Raw genomic sequence first — 16,047 nt, forward strand, 5'->3', positions numbered from 1 at the left:
GTGTATGTTTGTCTATAGAATGACGCGTTAGCCTGAGGATTAGCTTAGCTGTTTGCAAGCTTCCCTGTTACTAATCATTCCATCTGCTTTGCAGAACATCTTCAAGTCCTGTAGGTTTGCAGGTCTGTAGAGCCCTTGGTTTTTACCTTTTTATATTCACCTATGCTAGTAAGCATGTATGTTATTCTTTTTTGGAGAATGTTCTGATTGTTTGCATTTTTTTTTCACTGAACAATTAAGTTCTACAGTTTGATTACTGTATTACGTGTTTGATTATTGCAGGCTATAGAATTTCCCCCTCTACTTCATGTTGTATAGTTTAATCCTTTTTGAAAGGGATTTACTAAATTGTAAGTGAAAGAGCTAGAGCTTTTGTAACTTTTTCCAAAAAAAATTCTGCCGCTTCATTAGTAAGATTGTCACAGTAGCAAAGTCAGCTCAGGAAGGAATGACCCTCAGAACACCTCCTGACTGGCCAGCCAAGAACTGAAACAAATGTCTAAGGAAAAAGTTGGGAATGTTGGTCAGTGTGTTGCACTGGCAGCTGGGTTATCAAACTGGTCATCATTTCATCAGGATTTTTTTTGTCCTTTATACTTTTTAGTTGATTCATTAGGTCCTTGAACTTAAAAAACAACAACCACAAACCAAAAAACCACCACCACGCAGACAAAAAAATCCTTTGAAATTCTTGTTTTGTCTTCTGTCTTCAACAGTGCCCTTAAAGATAGTCGTTTCCCCCCAATGACGAGGGATGAGCTGCCACGGCTTTTCTGCTCAGTGTCTCTACTCACTAACTTTGAAGATGTATGTGACTACATGGACTGGGAGGTAAGGATGTCAGATGTCTTTTAAGAAAATTACTTTGATATCATGAACATCTATGGCAGAAGCCACACCGTTTAAATTGTCTGCATAAATTTTGTGTAGTTGACACTGTTCTGCACTCTGCACACCTTGTTTTGTGCATAGAATCAAAAGCCTCTTTGTGATAGAACTGTCATCTCCTTAAAAATCTGAGCCATGAAAATGGAATAAAGTTGTGTTCTTGCCCACTTTGGCACTCTGTGTGGTCTGCACAGCTGTGTTTATGCCTAAGACTCCATCAAGCAAGGTATTGTCTGAGTGACGGTGTCCTGAGACCTCTTTTGCAGCACAGCCAACTACAGAAACACAATAGATCAATCCATCGATTCTGGAAAAGAGGGTGCTCTGGTGTGAAAGTCTCGTGTGTGCTTCTGGAAGCACTGCAAGAAATGGCAACCCCAAACCAAGCTGCCTAATTTAGCAGGAGTGAGCTATTTATTGTTCGCAGCACCTTCTCTGCTTTCAGAGCAAGTGGCCTGCACAGACCCCACAAAGCCCTTCTATAATGAGGCCAAGTAAATCATCGCCCTTGGTTTTCTTTGCCACTTACACATGGAGCTGAATCTAAATTGTTAGGTTCTAGGAAACCTGCATGCGTTCTCTTGGAACAGCAGCGTAAAAGAAATTAGGAAGCAAATGCTGCTTTTAGAATTATTTCTGGGAAGCTCTACTGAAGGAAGTGTTATTCTGTATTCTGCTTTTTCCCAATTATTTGGTATTAGGCGCTTGCAAAAAAACAAGTTACTGGACTGGAGATGAACTTCTTATCTTGGTCAGTGTGACTGTTGTGTTGCTTTTTGAGTCTGTATCTGAGTGGACATAAAAATTTGAAATGGTCAGATATATGACGACAGGCATATTATAATGCCAGAGACACCACACAAGTTACAGTATTTCCCTTTAATAATGACTTAGCCCTACTAAATATTTATGATTTCTTAAGAGAAAAAGAGGCTTTCTATTGTATTCACACATAACAAATGTATATTGAACAGAAATTTCAGTTGTTGTTACAATGGTATGAGGCCCCACTGTGTCAGAATGGTGGTATCCAGCAGTAACCTCGGCATTATGAGTTTTTTCAGTAGCTGAAAATCTAATAAAAATGCATTTCCAGTTCAACTCGTAATGACAAGGGCTTCTTACCTTCTGATATGTAATTCTGAATGGGATGAATGAAAGTTTCCTTGGGAGTTTATCAGCATTTTCACCATAATCGGAATTATTCGGTTTTTTAATGTAATGTCAGACCAGAAATAAATCTCAGCTGAAACTCTGCATGCATTCTCAATAAGAACCATTTTTCAGAGAAGTAGTTTGTCTTGTCACTGAGCCATTAGAGTACTTTAAACAATGTTCTCAAGTAATCAAAACTATAGTGACTTTTAACACTAAACCAAGCTAAGGAGTCAAAATTAAAACTGGTAGAATTGTTTTGCTTTACTAGGTTGACTTCTGGTCATAATCAATGTGATGTTTTCAGTTTAATTTCATTTCTTACAGTTTATTAAAAATCAGACTACGAATACATTCAGAAAATGTATCTTTAAAAGTGTGATGTGCATAATGAAATAGCATTTAGCGCTCTTCATGTGGTAGTCTATATATATTAGAAGCTGTTTTAATCTCTCAATAATAAACTTCTAAGATTTTTAAATCTTAAAGAGAAGCTGAAACTAAAGCCTGAGTTCAAAAAAGCACTCTCCCTTGGAAAGGCTGGCTTTACCTTTGTTCCTTGGGAGGCTTCGGATTCATAACTCTAATTCTTGTTTGACACAAAGGAGGCTTTTACTTTCTGTGTCCTTTCTCTGTCTTGTGGCAGCATCCTTGAGGCTTTCACAGCAGTGTAAGCAAGCTGAATGCAGAACTGTAGTCCTGCTCAGTTCTGATTGATTTTATGGATTCTCATGATCCCTATTGGAAAGCCCTGACTTACGAGGGAAGAATGGAGCAGTCAAAAATACAATAACCTTTATGATATCCATTTGCTTAGTTGCTCTCCCCAGTTACATTTAAGGTGTTTTTAATGATAGGTTTTTAAAAACTTTAGAAAATTCCTAGGATTTCTAAGGAACGGTCACACAATAGGTTCCATGATTTGTTTGGGTTCTTTTCTTCTTTTTTTCCTGTAAGCTAAATGTGCTTCTCAAGTGATTGAATCATACATAGTCGTGGATGATCCACAAGCTTTCCATGCAGAAAGAGGCGGGGTGTATAAATATGAGAAAGATAAAATTTGTATTTGTTAGTCCTTAAAAGAATGATTCATCACTGATTGTGCCCCTGTGAGTGAGATGCTTATGTCATCCACGTTTCTTTTAAGGGAGCTGTAGTTACGGGTATTAATGGCAAAAGGATGTTTCAGGTTGTCTAGAGAATGATGTAAAGAGAGATTCTGCGTCTTTCATCTCGTGTGATGCTAGAGTCACCCTGAAAAATACCAGCCTGGTTAGGAGACCTTACTTCTGTAGGTACGCTACTGATGATCCCGTGGGAGCCAAACAGCAGTTTGCTGCCACGGTATTTCAAAATTGCCGATTTAGACAGCTCGCAGTGCTCTGGTGGCTTAGAGAGAAAGAAGATCTCTGAAGGCATGGCTCGGGAGTGGCTCCTGTGTCCTGAAGCAGAGTGATAGATCTTCTTTTCTCGGATTAATGAATTAACTTCCCAAACTAAATAAATCAATTTTTCAGTTGTAAAAAGCAACTCCTTGTTGTAAAAAGAAATCCTTTTGCAGCACAATCCTCAACCAGGTAAAGAGGAGACAGGAGTGAATTGACTGCTATTAGCTCCCATGTGTTTTCAAATTGCTGCCATTTTTACCTTTTATAAAAGTAACTAGGAGAAATTACACACCTTAAAAGGACAACTTCAATGCCATGGTTCATGAGAATGCTTCCCAAAACACAATTTAGCATCCTTGGTGTACATGACTTTATATGAATTGCAGTTCACTTTAGTAGCTGAACAGATGCAGAGCTCTGAAGTGAACACTGAGGTGTATGAACAGTTTCTTTGTTTCTGCTAGACAGAACCCACCAAATATTGCGGTGGTCCAGGTGCTGCTGGGGTGGTTTCACAGCCTTTCTGTCTCAAAGAACCGGGCAACATGAGAAACTCTTTAAGATATGTTTCGGGGTTTTTTTTAATAGTACTGCTCTGTTATTAAAGATCAGATATCAAAGAACTACCTGGGAGACAAGTCATAAAGACCAATTGCTTTTAAACACATTTGATATTATTAGCAGTCATGCCTTTCCTGCATAAACTCAGCTTTATCTACGCTTCCATTCTCTTGATATGTCCTTCTACAAGGTCCTTTTTTTTCCTGCAGAAATTTGAATTCCTGCCTCAGAATACTTCCAGTTTTGCTGTTGATTCTTAATGCAGATATTTTTGCATCTCATGTTGCACTGAGAACTGTGTTTGTCGTTGGCAGCACCCTGAAAGAAGGAACGTAGGAGAGTTTGAATAGATCTCTGTGAAGTATTGTGGCTTTCGGTCCTTTAGAGGCAACTTCTGTTTGGTTTGTGAAGCTTGTAAGTCTGTGATTTGGGCCTGTGCTCAGCGGGTGCTGCGAGTGGATTCAGATCCCAGAACGGCATATCTAAGGGGTGATCATGTCATAGGTCTTGCAGTTCCAGCTTTGGTGCTACAGGCTCTGCCTGCTTGACAGGCTGTGGCTGCACATACATTAATAATTTGCCATTTTAAGTGTATCCCCTGCTTGCTTTTTTTCCTAGAAATACAGAAGAGTGACGTGCCTCTACTCATTTACACTGTATTTCACGTTACAGCAAATGAGCAGTTTTAATTTATCTTCTCGTTACTTAAGAGTCTGTGGGGTTTTTTTCTAGAAGGTAAAACCTGTCGTGCTAATTCAGACCCTCTCCTCATTTTTTTTTATTAAACATCATAGGACATTATGATTGTAATTATAGTAAGAAACTTTTTGGAAGACATTATTGTAATTCCAGCAGGGTAATAAATAACTGGGATTGACCAGCAGCTTTTCCTTGAAATACTTTGAAAGAGACCTTTGTCCTGGAGTTGCTGTTCTTCAGTAAAGTAAAACCTGCAGAATTGTACATGCTTGATATGTCGATACAAAAGGCCTTCAGCCTGTGTGCACTGGTTTAAATATTAGCGTAAATAGTTGTAGCCAATAATGTTGACTGAAAGGTGTCTTTTCATTGTTGACAAAGTTAGTACATTTAAGAGGCGTGGGAATTCTTTCCTTCCTGCAAGTGCAGCAGCACCAGCAGCTCTTGCAATTTATGTTCCTTAGAATGGGGAAGAAAGAGTCTTGAGCTCAATATTTTATTCTCTTTGGACAATATTCAGTGATTCCGTGTATGTAAATAAATGATTCATTAAAAAAAGAATGCTTGTCATGGAAAGAAGACCTCCTGAGTAGTCTTTTGCCGCCGTTGTTAAATCAGAATGTAATATTTAAGCTCTGCTAAAGATGATCAGAAACAAGCCAACATATTTGTGGCTAAAAGGCTGTAGAATTCAGCTAGGAAAAAGTGGGGTCAGCATCCATGTGACACGTTCTCCATTTCCAGACAAGGTTACACAGCTCTTGCCATAGCTCTGCTGAGGTAAATAAAGGGGAAGGTCACTGCACTGCGTGGTGTCAAAAGCTGTACAAGTTACAGACCAGCTTTTCTGTCTGAAAATGTTTATCACTCGCTGCTGTTCAAAGATGAAGCAGCCAAACCGTAAGGCAGCAGCAGGAGAAGCCATAACCAGAACAGCCCGTGTGGTTCACCAGGTGGTTGCGTGCCCGCTTGTACGGGGAGAACTGGGAGGCAGCCGGCGGGGTTTGCCACGGTTGGACCAGCTGTACTGGTGGCAAGGGGTGCTCAGCGAGGGGTGCTCAGCGATCGAGCCGCTCTGGCCTTGTGAGGGGGAGAGCAGCAAGTAGTGAGCATAAGGAGTGGGCAGGTGCGTGGAGGTGTGCTGCTCCAGCTCGGTGGATTCTTCCTCACAGATTCTTTGTTGTCTGCTTTAATGTGTTTCTGAAAAAAAATGTTTACAATGATTTTATCTTAAATTAATTAGTGATAATTGCATGCAAACCTCTTACAGATTGCAGTGCTGTAGATAAAACTGAACAGAATGATTATTTGCTGATAATTTACTCCACAGTGGACTAGAAGCTTAAATTTTAGCAAGGCTTGATGTTGCGGATGCTTCTCTGAATTCCATGTGGATAGTCCTATGAGCCTGACGTTGTTGCAGTGTGGTTGGAGAGTCAGGACCAGAGGCCCAGGTTTGTGAACTGTGTTTGGAACTTTGAATCAGAACAGCTGGACGTGAGGTTGCTTGAATGTTGGTTTTGGAACAATTTTTTCTTAGCCCAACTGAGACAGATATAGAGAGGTATTACGAGTAATAATCTAGCAAGTGCCAGAAGCACTTGGCAAAACAATAAATGTGGCATGTGCGTGTTTTGCCCCATACTGAGATGTTCATAAATAAATGATTCATTAAAAGATGTGCGTTTAAATGAATGTGAATGTGTATAAATACCCAACAAAGTTTGCAGTTCTGTCAAGGGGACCTCAGAAGTAAAACAAAAATGTAGTTTAATGTAGCCCTTAGATTTAGTGAAAGGTCTGTGTTTTTTCATTAATACTGTCACTGGACCTAGTTTTAGGTAGCCTCTGGCCAGTTATACAGTGGGCCAAAAGGCTGATATCCACAAGTACTGGACATACAGTATACAGTATTTCATGCTCTAAAGCCTTATGGAAATATTTCTGTTGGAGGAGGCTGGTTTGTTGCCTTGTGAAATCTCCTTATCTCGCTTTCCTCTCCCAACAGCAACAGTTTAAATAGATTCCTATCCGTTGGGAGGCCGATACAGCAGTTGCGCTGCCTTTTTGCAGCCGAGTGCCGTACCTGTGTAATCATTTCCCCAAGAAATGGTGACGGGCGAGACAGAAACTCCATCTGCAGAAGAAGATGGTTTGTTTTGTTTCTCTGAACTGCACAGGCAGATGATGTTGTTCTCCCAAACCATGCCTGTAGCGTGTCAAGTGTGTTTAGTTTGAGCAGCATGCCATAGGCTTTGGGTGAAGTGCTGTGCTGGTAGGGGAGCCAGCTCCAGCCCAGGTGATGCCTTCCAAATGTGCCCCCATCCCTTACCTCTGCTCCGTGAGAGGAATACTTGGGGACATTTCACAGGTTTTCCTCAATGCAGGCACGTTGATCTCCTGAGGAAGGCAAAACAAATTCCTAACTACACCCGTGCCGGTTTTAGCATGGTTCGTTCTTACTTTGCTGGGCTGGGTGGCTTGGGTTGGGTTGAGGGGGCTGCAGTCCAGGCCATCTGCGCGGGGCTGGGGTGCTGCTCAGCGACGCAGCTGAAATTCACGCTGCACAGAATGCTAGGGAATGTTCCCAGCCAGAGGAATCGTGGGTGCAATCGCGTTGCCTTATTAATTTTGCCGTACATCTTTTTCTTCTGCAGACGCGGGCCTAAAAGTCCATTAAAAAGGTTAATGGGAAACATCCAGTGCAGTGCAGTTACCTACAGCCCGAATGTTGCGTCACACTTAATACATCACTCGTGCTTCTGGTTAGTGTCTCAGGAATACTACAGGATCGCTATTATGCAAACCAGCTGTGTGGAATTTAAAATCTAATATTCTGCAGGATTTGAAGGTGTGCAAAACCTGGAATTACTTGATCTGAGTGCTTAGGCAGTTAAATATAGACAGTTACAAAATCACCAGCTGCAAAAACTTACTCTGTTCTTGGAATGAACTTGGTGGGCTCATTTCAGCTTCTGTCACTGGTTTGTTTTACTGTCAGGCCTTTTGGGTTCCTAATTACATCATCTGAGTATACAGATCTCTCTGGTGATTATATATCCATGTTAGGTTTAGAAGTGTTTGGTAATGAAATACCATATTAAAATTTGCAGTCAATTAAATTAATTAGTCTCAAAACAATTTTTCCTATGTACTTTTTTCTAATTAAGAGTATTAGGTTCATGGGGAAAAATTCTTGAGGCCACAGTCAGCCACAAGAGACTTCCTCCTGTTTCCCCATGCTTATATCATATATATAAAATACTATAAAGATTAAAAAATGAAGTCTTTATATAAGCAAATACGTTAATTGAACAAGTGGTAGAGCTTTGTAATTATTCCTTATTTGGTTTTTGACTGTCATGCAGTTACAGTACAGTAGGCTGTCAGTGGAAAAACTGTTACAGCACTTTTTGATGAATTTTGTGTCCAAAAAGAAACACCATACGAAACACCACGATACCCTTTTACACGTAAATTATTCATTTCCACATACAAAATTGGGAACTTTGGAATTAAATGGAAATAACATCCTGGTTATGTGGCCGTGACAATAAAAATGGCCATCTACTAATGCTTTGTGTTTACGCACAGAACTCAAAAGCAACTGAAAACTTACTGGCAATGGAGTATCTCCTGCAGCACGGCTGATCCGAGTGCAGGTACTCTCGGGATTACTGCTCCTGAAACAGGGGTGCTGAAACGGTGCCCTGGAAGGGTGTCCAGCCTCTCTTTCTTTTTTTTCCTCTTTCTTTCTTTTTTTTCCTCTTTCTTTCTTTTTTTTCCTCTTTCTTTCTTTTTTTTCCTCTTTCTTTCTTTTTTTTCCTCTTTCTTTCTTTTTTTTCCTCTTTCTTTCTTTTTTTTCCTCTTTCTTTCTTTTTTTTCCTCTTTCTTTCTTTTTTTTCCTCTTTCTTTCTTTTTTTTCCTCTTTCTTTCTTTTTTTTCCTCTTTCTTTCTTTTTTTCCTCTTTCTTTCTTTTTTTTCCTCTTTCTTTCTTTTTTTTCCTCTTTCTTTCTTTTTTTTCCTCTTTCTTTCTTTTTTTTTCCTCTTTCTTTCTTTTCCTCTTTCTTTCTTTTTTTTCCTCTTTCTTTCTTTTTTTTCCTCTTTCTTTCTTTTTTTTCCTCTTTCTTTTTTGGCGGTGCAACTTTATCTGTGTCTAACTCCTTGGTGTTAGTAATTCTGGTTTCCATGCTGGCATTTTGTCAGAGGACTGGTAGTATGGAAGTAGGAGTTTGCAGGTGAATACTTTGGGATATCTCTCTTTCCTTGGCATATGCTAGCAGAAATTTTGAAGGCTCCGGGCTCCAGTTCATAGTGCGACAAGTCTTTCATTGGCTCAGTTGTTCCTTTCAACAAAATTAATGCTCTTAATGGATGCGTCATTAGATTTGCCAGCTGTTTGGTTGTCTGGCAGATTGTATCTGGTGACCAGGTGATTTTATCAGCAGCATCACTGCTGACAGTGTCACAGGGAGACGGCGGACTCAGAGTGACGCTTGCATCTCAGCTGGCTTTCCCTCAGCCCAGAAATGAAGCTCTGCGGTCGGCAGCCGAGCAGCACATTTGTGCTGCTACTGACCTTACAAGGCTTAGAAGGAGAGCACCTTTCAGAAAGATTTCATTCGCTTCAGTACCACCTCTTGAAACTTTGCAACATGGTATTAACCGCTACAAGGGTCACGTTTTGGGTTTGATCATGTGAGAAATCTCTTGTGTCTTTTCTCTTTTAATGTACTAATAAAGCTGCCGATTTCTTGCAGGTGGGTGTACATGGCATTAGAATAGAATTCATCAATGAAAAAGGATCAAAACGCACCGCCACCTACTTACCGGAGGTTGCAAAGGAGCAAGGTCATTGTTGCACTTTATTTCATATGATCTGGTGAAGAATTTAAACGTACATATAAATCTAAAATGCAATATTTGACCTTGCACTGATGTCAGATGATGGAGCAATATTTAATTGTAAGAAGACTCTTATATAAAATGCCAATTACATGCCTGTATCAGTCCCCTTATACAAGTCATAAATGCAGAGTGGCTGTAGGAAAACAAAATCTGGAGGGTGGTACAGTGCTGTCACCCAGCTTTACAGTTGTTAAAAGCTGCCAATTTTCATGCAGTTGTTACGCTGTGATATTAGTGACATGCAAAAACAGTTAAGTGGTGGGATGTCTGGTCAATTATCTTAACAGCAGATTTACTCCTAAATTTGCAATGTTTGAGGTTTTTTTTCAATTTAGTACTTTCTGCTAGTACTTAATTCCTTTTACAAACACTGGCTTCCTGGGGGTTTTTTGATGGATGGAAGGCAATTACTTTTAATATGAAAATCCAAAATAGTGTTGTTAAAGTCCCTTTTAGTAGAGGCACACACTTAAATTTGCGAATTAAAACAACTACAGTAGCTTTTGTTGAATACTAATCTTTTGGACTAAGCAGCTGACTATGACTACTTGCTATGTTTTGGGTTTTTCCTTCCAAGCTTGACAGTGTGTCTCAATCTTTTTACATTTTGCATTGCTGCTTTTATTTTTTTGCCCTTTTTTTTTTCCTTTTTGTATTTGAGTTGGGCTTCTGAGGAACAGGGTGAGGCCTTTACTGAAGATCATCTTTAATTGATAATTCTGTTTTCAAATAGTCACTTACAAGTTTAGAGGTTTCCCAAGCTTTTTTTTAAATTTAGGAGTTGGGGGAGTAGAGGGTGTGTTTAAATTTCTAAATAGTTTTAGTAGACCATGCCTTGCAATCTGGCTCTTTAAATTACCCAAAACTACCCATTTCTATTTTTTTATGTAGTCAAAACTGCCTCTTTTTTTTTTATTTTATTTAATTAATGTAACAATGTGATTGATATAATTGCATTTTTCAGACATAATGTGTCTAACAGCTAGTTAAAATATTAGGGTTTTTTAAATCAATAAATAGGAGTTTTGAAGTATGAAGATTTTATTGAGAGCAGTGAAGAATCTGTATTTTTAATCCATCACTTTTTATTACACAGACATCTGTAATATAATGTAGTTGTTCTGAAATTAGACATATTACTGTAAAGTTGTGATATTTATGAAGAAGTAATCTCTGAAGCTCTCTGCACATGTTCAAGTAAAAGTTCTTTTAAATGTTATGCTATACAGAAATTTAATTTTTGATACTGTCATAGCCATTTATAATTTATAAAGTGATTGTGATACAGGATCATAGCTGAATGTTTCAGAAAAATTTAATTTTGTATCTCGCCCCCAGTCTACGACACCTCGATATAGTGGGTCCACTTTTAAAATATTTCAACTACGAGAAAAATATGATGTCTGTAGAGCAAACTGTGTGTGTGAAGAAATCCTATACATTATATTTCCTTCACTTGTTCTTAAGTAGGGAGGAATGTTCTATGTTTTGCAGAACTTGAGCAGAGCACTTTCATTATCACTAACACTAGATACTGTACCGTATTTTTGCAACATCTCTCCTTATTGCTGTATTTCTCACTAATTTTTACTACTGTACAATTCCACAGGATGGGACCACATTCAAACCATAGATTCCTTATTGAGGAAAGGAGGCTACAAAGCTCCGATTACAAATGAATTCAGGAAAACAATAAAGCTAACCAGGTATGCATCGTGGGCTGCTACAGATAAACCCTGTTTTTGTAATACTGTGATGCGTTTGTTCCTGGTAAGTGCTGATTTCAGCTGTTAATAGTAAGCTTTCCTGTAGATACTATTAATGATTTTTTTTTCTTTTCACAATAGCAGTACGGACTTCTGAGAGTATCTGTGCCTTGCATAGGGGTTAGTGGTGCTAAGCAAGAAAGAAAAGGCTGTTAAATATCAGGCTACTTATATAGCAGGGCACCTGCACGTTTTGTTTGGTAACTGAAAATTCTTAGTGTATTGGTCACTTACTGTGAGGGATGCTGGGGGCTGCAGTTAACGAGGGTTTCTTGCCGTTATCAACTTGGATTTGAGCAGGTGGGGCAGTATGGGGCTGCTGCTGGGTACCAATAACCTGCTCAGTCCTCAGAAAGCATTTGGGTCCTGCGGAGTAGAGGTTTCCCTTGCCTTACCAGCCGTTAGCTGTGCAAATGAGGTAGCTGCTTTGGCAGTCAGCGTACTGGTTGAACTGTGTGAGGGTATTCTCAGGAGTGAAGACATTAATTTAGTAGTTTATTTCATACTCTTGTCACTCTTGCACACTTAGTGTATTTTGATTTGCTAATTTAAGAAAATGTGTTCTGGAGGGCTTCTGAGTGGGCGGGAGTCAAAATATTTTTGAATCTGCAGCACATATTCTGCCCATTATATTGTAGTTATACGGTGAAGGGTGGAGGAGTAAATGCCTGTAAGAACGCCTCTAAAACTGTATTTTTATAAGCTTGCAGTGTAACATGACTGCTAAATTCTAGTTATCTATTCCATGCTTAGGGAAATAAGATTTTTTTAAATCTTAGGTCATAAGAAAATATTGACTGTTCATACTTTTCAGGGTGACCGCACTTGAAATTATTAATAACACAAACAACAAAGTTAGAATCCTTTGTCCAAAACTGGTATCCTTCCTACCTTCTATCAACTTTTAGGGTCTCACAGGGTCACGAGATTAGTTCTAAAAATGTTGTATTCTAAAAATGCTCTTGTTTCTGTGTCCTGATCTCTTTGGAAATTCTTTCCTTAGTACAGCTAGGTGTAAACCAGACTTGACTTCCTTGTCCATAAGTAAAACTCAATCCTTTCATTACAGAAAATAATTGGATTCTCCTGATTTGTTTATGATGCACTGTTATAGGACAGAGACCTGAGATTTTGGTTCTTTTCAGCTTCCACATCTGTCATTTTCATCTACAAATCTTGCTATTACTCAGCAGAGGTTTACGTTTAGACCAGATAAAGGGGAGGCATTTCTTAGAAAAATGGATCTGTTAGTATTAGAGGAATTATTTGTTAGTGATCTTGTGGATGAAGAATAAAGACTTTGCGTCTCAGTGACTGTTCAGAATTCTGGATTCTGGTAGGAACCTGATTACTGTGGAGTAAGCTGTGACCAAGGAAAGCATGCTGTTCTGAAAGTTAAACTGGGGAGGAAGGATCTACAGAATCCAGCTAAATTTTCAAATGCAGAACTCCAATCTTCTTTTAACTTATTTCAGATGTACACCTTGTTACCTTCTGTTCAAAAAGAGATAGAGTAACAGTGCTATAGTTCTGAAATGACCATTTCTGTATACTGCGGTAAATAAGGAATATTTTTCCAAGAAACAAAAATTCTACGTAGCGCACGTTTTCTTCCAGCTACCTGGTTTTGTTGGGAGCAATGGCATATGACCAAATAAGAACAAAATAAACCCCCAAAACCTACCCGGGCCCCAAAAAAACATCACCAACCCTCCCCCCTGTGTTTAGTGCATTTAAGTTCATAACATCCAAACTGCTAGCAAAATCACTGGCCTGATAAGTGGAATAAACAAAGCATGATTTTTAATGTTGAGAAGAATTTTTTTTTCTTTGGCGGTCTGTTGTATTTGCTTAAAAACTCAGTTTCTGCTGACATTAACAGTAGTATTAAAATAGTAACCATTTCCCAGCATCAGACAACCTTTTTTAGAGCCTCATTTTAATAACTTCTTGTCACACAGTAAAACATACATTGGAAAAGTAGAATAAGCACTTTTAACTTCTTTTTCAAGTCTCTGAATTAAAGTAAACGTCCTGTGTGTGAATAAAGCTTTAAGCTGATCAAAACTAGTCCGTTGCTAACTATCTTCACTGCAAGTTAATACCCAGTAGTTCTGGCCATGTTTTCAAGAGAACTAAAATACAGTGGAGCTGAAAGAAGTGTACCAGTTCTAGGGGTCTAGAATGCGGTAACTGCATTTTCTCTTCCATCTGCTTAAATGAGCAGATGCGATTCTCATCAGGCTGCCTTTGGCCTGCTTTGACCCACTTACAACCAACTTCATTAACTGACAGGCTTATGGTTTAGTTTCATATTGGCAGGGGATTTCATTCACAGACCAGCTTACTCGTCAAGGGCAGCGTGCCGCATGCCATTCACATCAATTCAAGAAGAGCTGCAACTAATCTCGCAGCCAGGACCAGCGGCCCTTTGTTAAATTAGTACATCATTAACAAGCACTGTTGTATCAAGTCAGTGTGGGCAGCTTTGGTGCTCTGAAACGCGTCCACTGAAGCAAAAAGCTGCAAGTGTAAGGTGGTGTGCTCGGTCCCTCTGGCAAAGAGGCACCAGAAGCAAATGTGTTCGCCCCCGTAATTGCTGCAGTTGGGAACTCCACAGTAGTTTAAACTTTTGTGTCGGGTTGTGAGTGCAAGTGGTTGAGCCATCTGTTGTGTTTTTTTCAGACCTAAAAGAGGAGAGAACAACCAGAGCAACTCCAGAAGAAAAATATGATAGAAAGGAGAGGTGGCAGTATTTTAAGTCGCTGTAGCTGGATTCACCAAACCTCATCTGTCAGATCTCTTATGCAAGGTCTTTCTAAGTGAAATTTGTGGAAATGTGGAATAGTGTTGGTTTTGTGTAGATTTTACACTTCTACAGATAAGTGTAAATGTGGCAATATGTTCCCTGTTGTCAAACAGTACTGATGCAAGTATATCCAAAGTATTTGTTGTCGGGGCCTGGATTCTGCTTTGAATTATATATAGCTGGCTGTTGGTATTGGGGGGCCTCTCTTCGTCATTTTTCAATGGTCTTGGAAGTCTGGAGAGGTCCCAGTCAACTGGAAGCTGGCAAATGTCCCATTTGTCAAGAAGGGTAAGAAGGAAGACCCTGCTAATCACAGGCCTGTCCGTCTGGCTTCAGAGCCTGGTAAAATTATGGAGAAGGTTATTCTGGCAGTTACTGAAAACCATTTGAGAGCCAGCACCGTCACGGGCCATAGCTAGCGTGGGTTCACGAGGGAAAGGACCTGCTTAGCCAACATGATTGCCATGGCAAGGTCACCCGTCTAAGTAACCAAGGGAAGGCAGCAGATGTGGGGGTTTTTATTTTAGTGAAGCTGCTGATACTGGCTCTGGCAGTGTCCTTCTAGACCAAATGTCCAGCACAGAGCTAGGCAAGTCCATGGTACGCTGTGTGAGCAGCTGGCTGATGGGTCAGGCTGAAAGAGTTTTAATAAATGGGGTTACATCAGGCTGGCGGCCAGTCACCAGTGGGGTTCCCCAGGGCTCAGGGCCGGTGCTCTTTAATGTTTTTTATAAGTGAGCTGTATGCAGGAGTCAAATGTACATTAAGTTTGCCAGTGGTAGTAAACTAGGAGGAGCTGCGGACCCCCTCGAGGGTAGAGGGGCCTTACGGGGAGATCTGGATAGACCAGAGAGCTGTGCAATCACCAACCGTATGGAATTTAACAAGAGCAAGTGCCGGATTCTCCACCTGGGATGGGCTGATCCTGGGTACATGGACAAACTGGGGGACGAGAGGCTGGAGAACAGCCCCGCGGAAAGAGGCCTGGGGCTCTGGGCTGGCGGCAAGCTGGCCTGGGGTCAGGCGTGCCCTGGCAGCCCAAAGGGCTGCGGTGCCCTGGGCTGCATCAGGCGCTGCACAGTAGCCGGCCGGGGGGCGACTGTCCCGCTGCTCCGCGCTGGCGCGGCCCCGCGGCTCTGTGGGCAGCTTTGGGTGCCTCGGTGCGGGGGAGCATCCAGCTCCGGGAGTGTGTCCGGAGGGGGCGGCCAGGAGGGTGGACGGGCCTGGGAGCGAGGGGCAGCTGGCTTGTGCAGCTTGGAGAAAAGGCCCAGGGGCACCCCCATGGCCCAGCCCCCCCCCCCATGGCCCAGGGGCTCCCTCACGGCCCAGGCCCCCCCCCATGGCCCAGGGGCTCCCTCACGGCACAGGGGCTCCCTCATGGCCCAAGGGTGCCCTTATGGCCCGGGGATGCCCTCACGGCCCAGGGGCTCCCTCACGGCCCAGGGGCACCCGCATCACAGCCTACACCTTCCTCACAGGAGGCAACGGGGCGGGAGGTGCTGCTGTCTGGTGACCAGCGATAGGACACGAGGAAATGGAGTGAAGCTGCGCCAGGGAAGTTCAGAGTGGCCATTAGGAAAAGGTTCTTCACTGAGAGGGCAGTTGGTCACTGGAACAGGCTTCCTGGGGAAGTGGTCACAGCACCAAACCTGTCAGAGTTCAAGGAGCATCTGGACGATGCTTAGTCATGTGGTTTAGTTTTAGGTAGTCCTGCGAGGAGCAGGGAGTTGGATTCGATGGTCCTTACGGGTCCTTTCCAACTTGAGGTATGCTATGATTCTTGTCTGAAAAGAATGCAGTTCCCTTTAATGTAGTTGGGATTATTTTAAAAGCAGAATTTGGCAGACAATTGATACTGATTGTTTAAAAACAG

The 16,047-nt window shown here is 41.2% G+C and overlaps 1 protein-coding gene across 7 annotated transcripts in view; it reads left to right on the forward strand.

Annotated features, from left to right (window-relative positions):
- Positions 1-16,047, forward strand: part of AMMECR1 (AMMECR nuclear protein 1) — an 85,503-nt gene that overhangs the window by 62,163 nt on the left and 7,293 nt on the right. For 6 of the 7 annotated variants that reach the window (XR_008735287.1, XR_008735288.1, XM_055727721.1 and 3 more), the window contains 3 exons: positions 717-831; positions 9,452-9,542; positions 11,209-11,305. Coding sequence is in view for 4 of the 7 variants with exons in the window: in XM_055727721.1 (XP_055583696.1) it covers positions 717-831; positions 9,452-9,542; positions 11,209-11,305 (303 nt within the window). In the remaining 3 variants the exon portion in view is untranslated. Of the gene's footprint in view, positions 1-716; positions 832-9,451; positions 9,657-11,208; positions 11,306-16,047 lie in introns of those variants that run through there. The other variant, XR_008735289.1, reaches the window with a different exon arrangement.

The sequence above is a fragment of the Falco cherrug genome, chromosome 15 (assembly GCF_023634085.1).
Source record: "Falco cherrug isolate bFalChe1 chromosome 15, bFalChe1.pri, whole genome shotgun sequence".
Classification (NCBI taxonomy): domain Eukaryota; kingdom Metazoa; phylum Chordata; class Aves; order Falconiformes; family Falconidae; genus Falco; species Falco cherrug.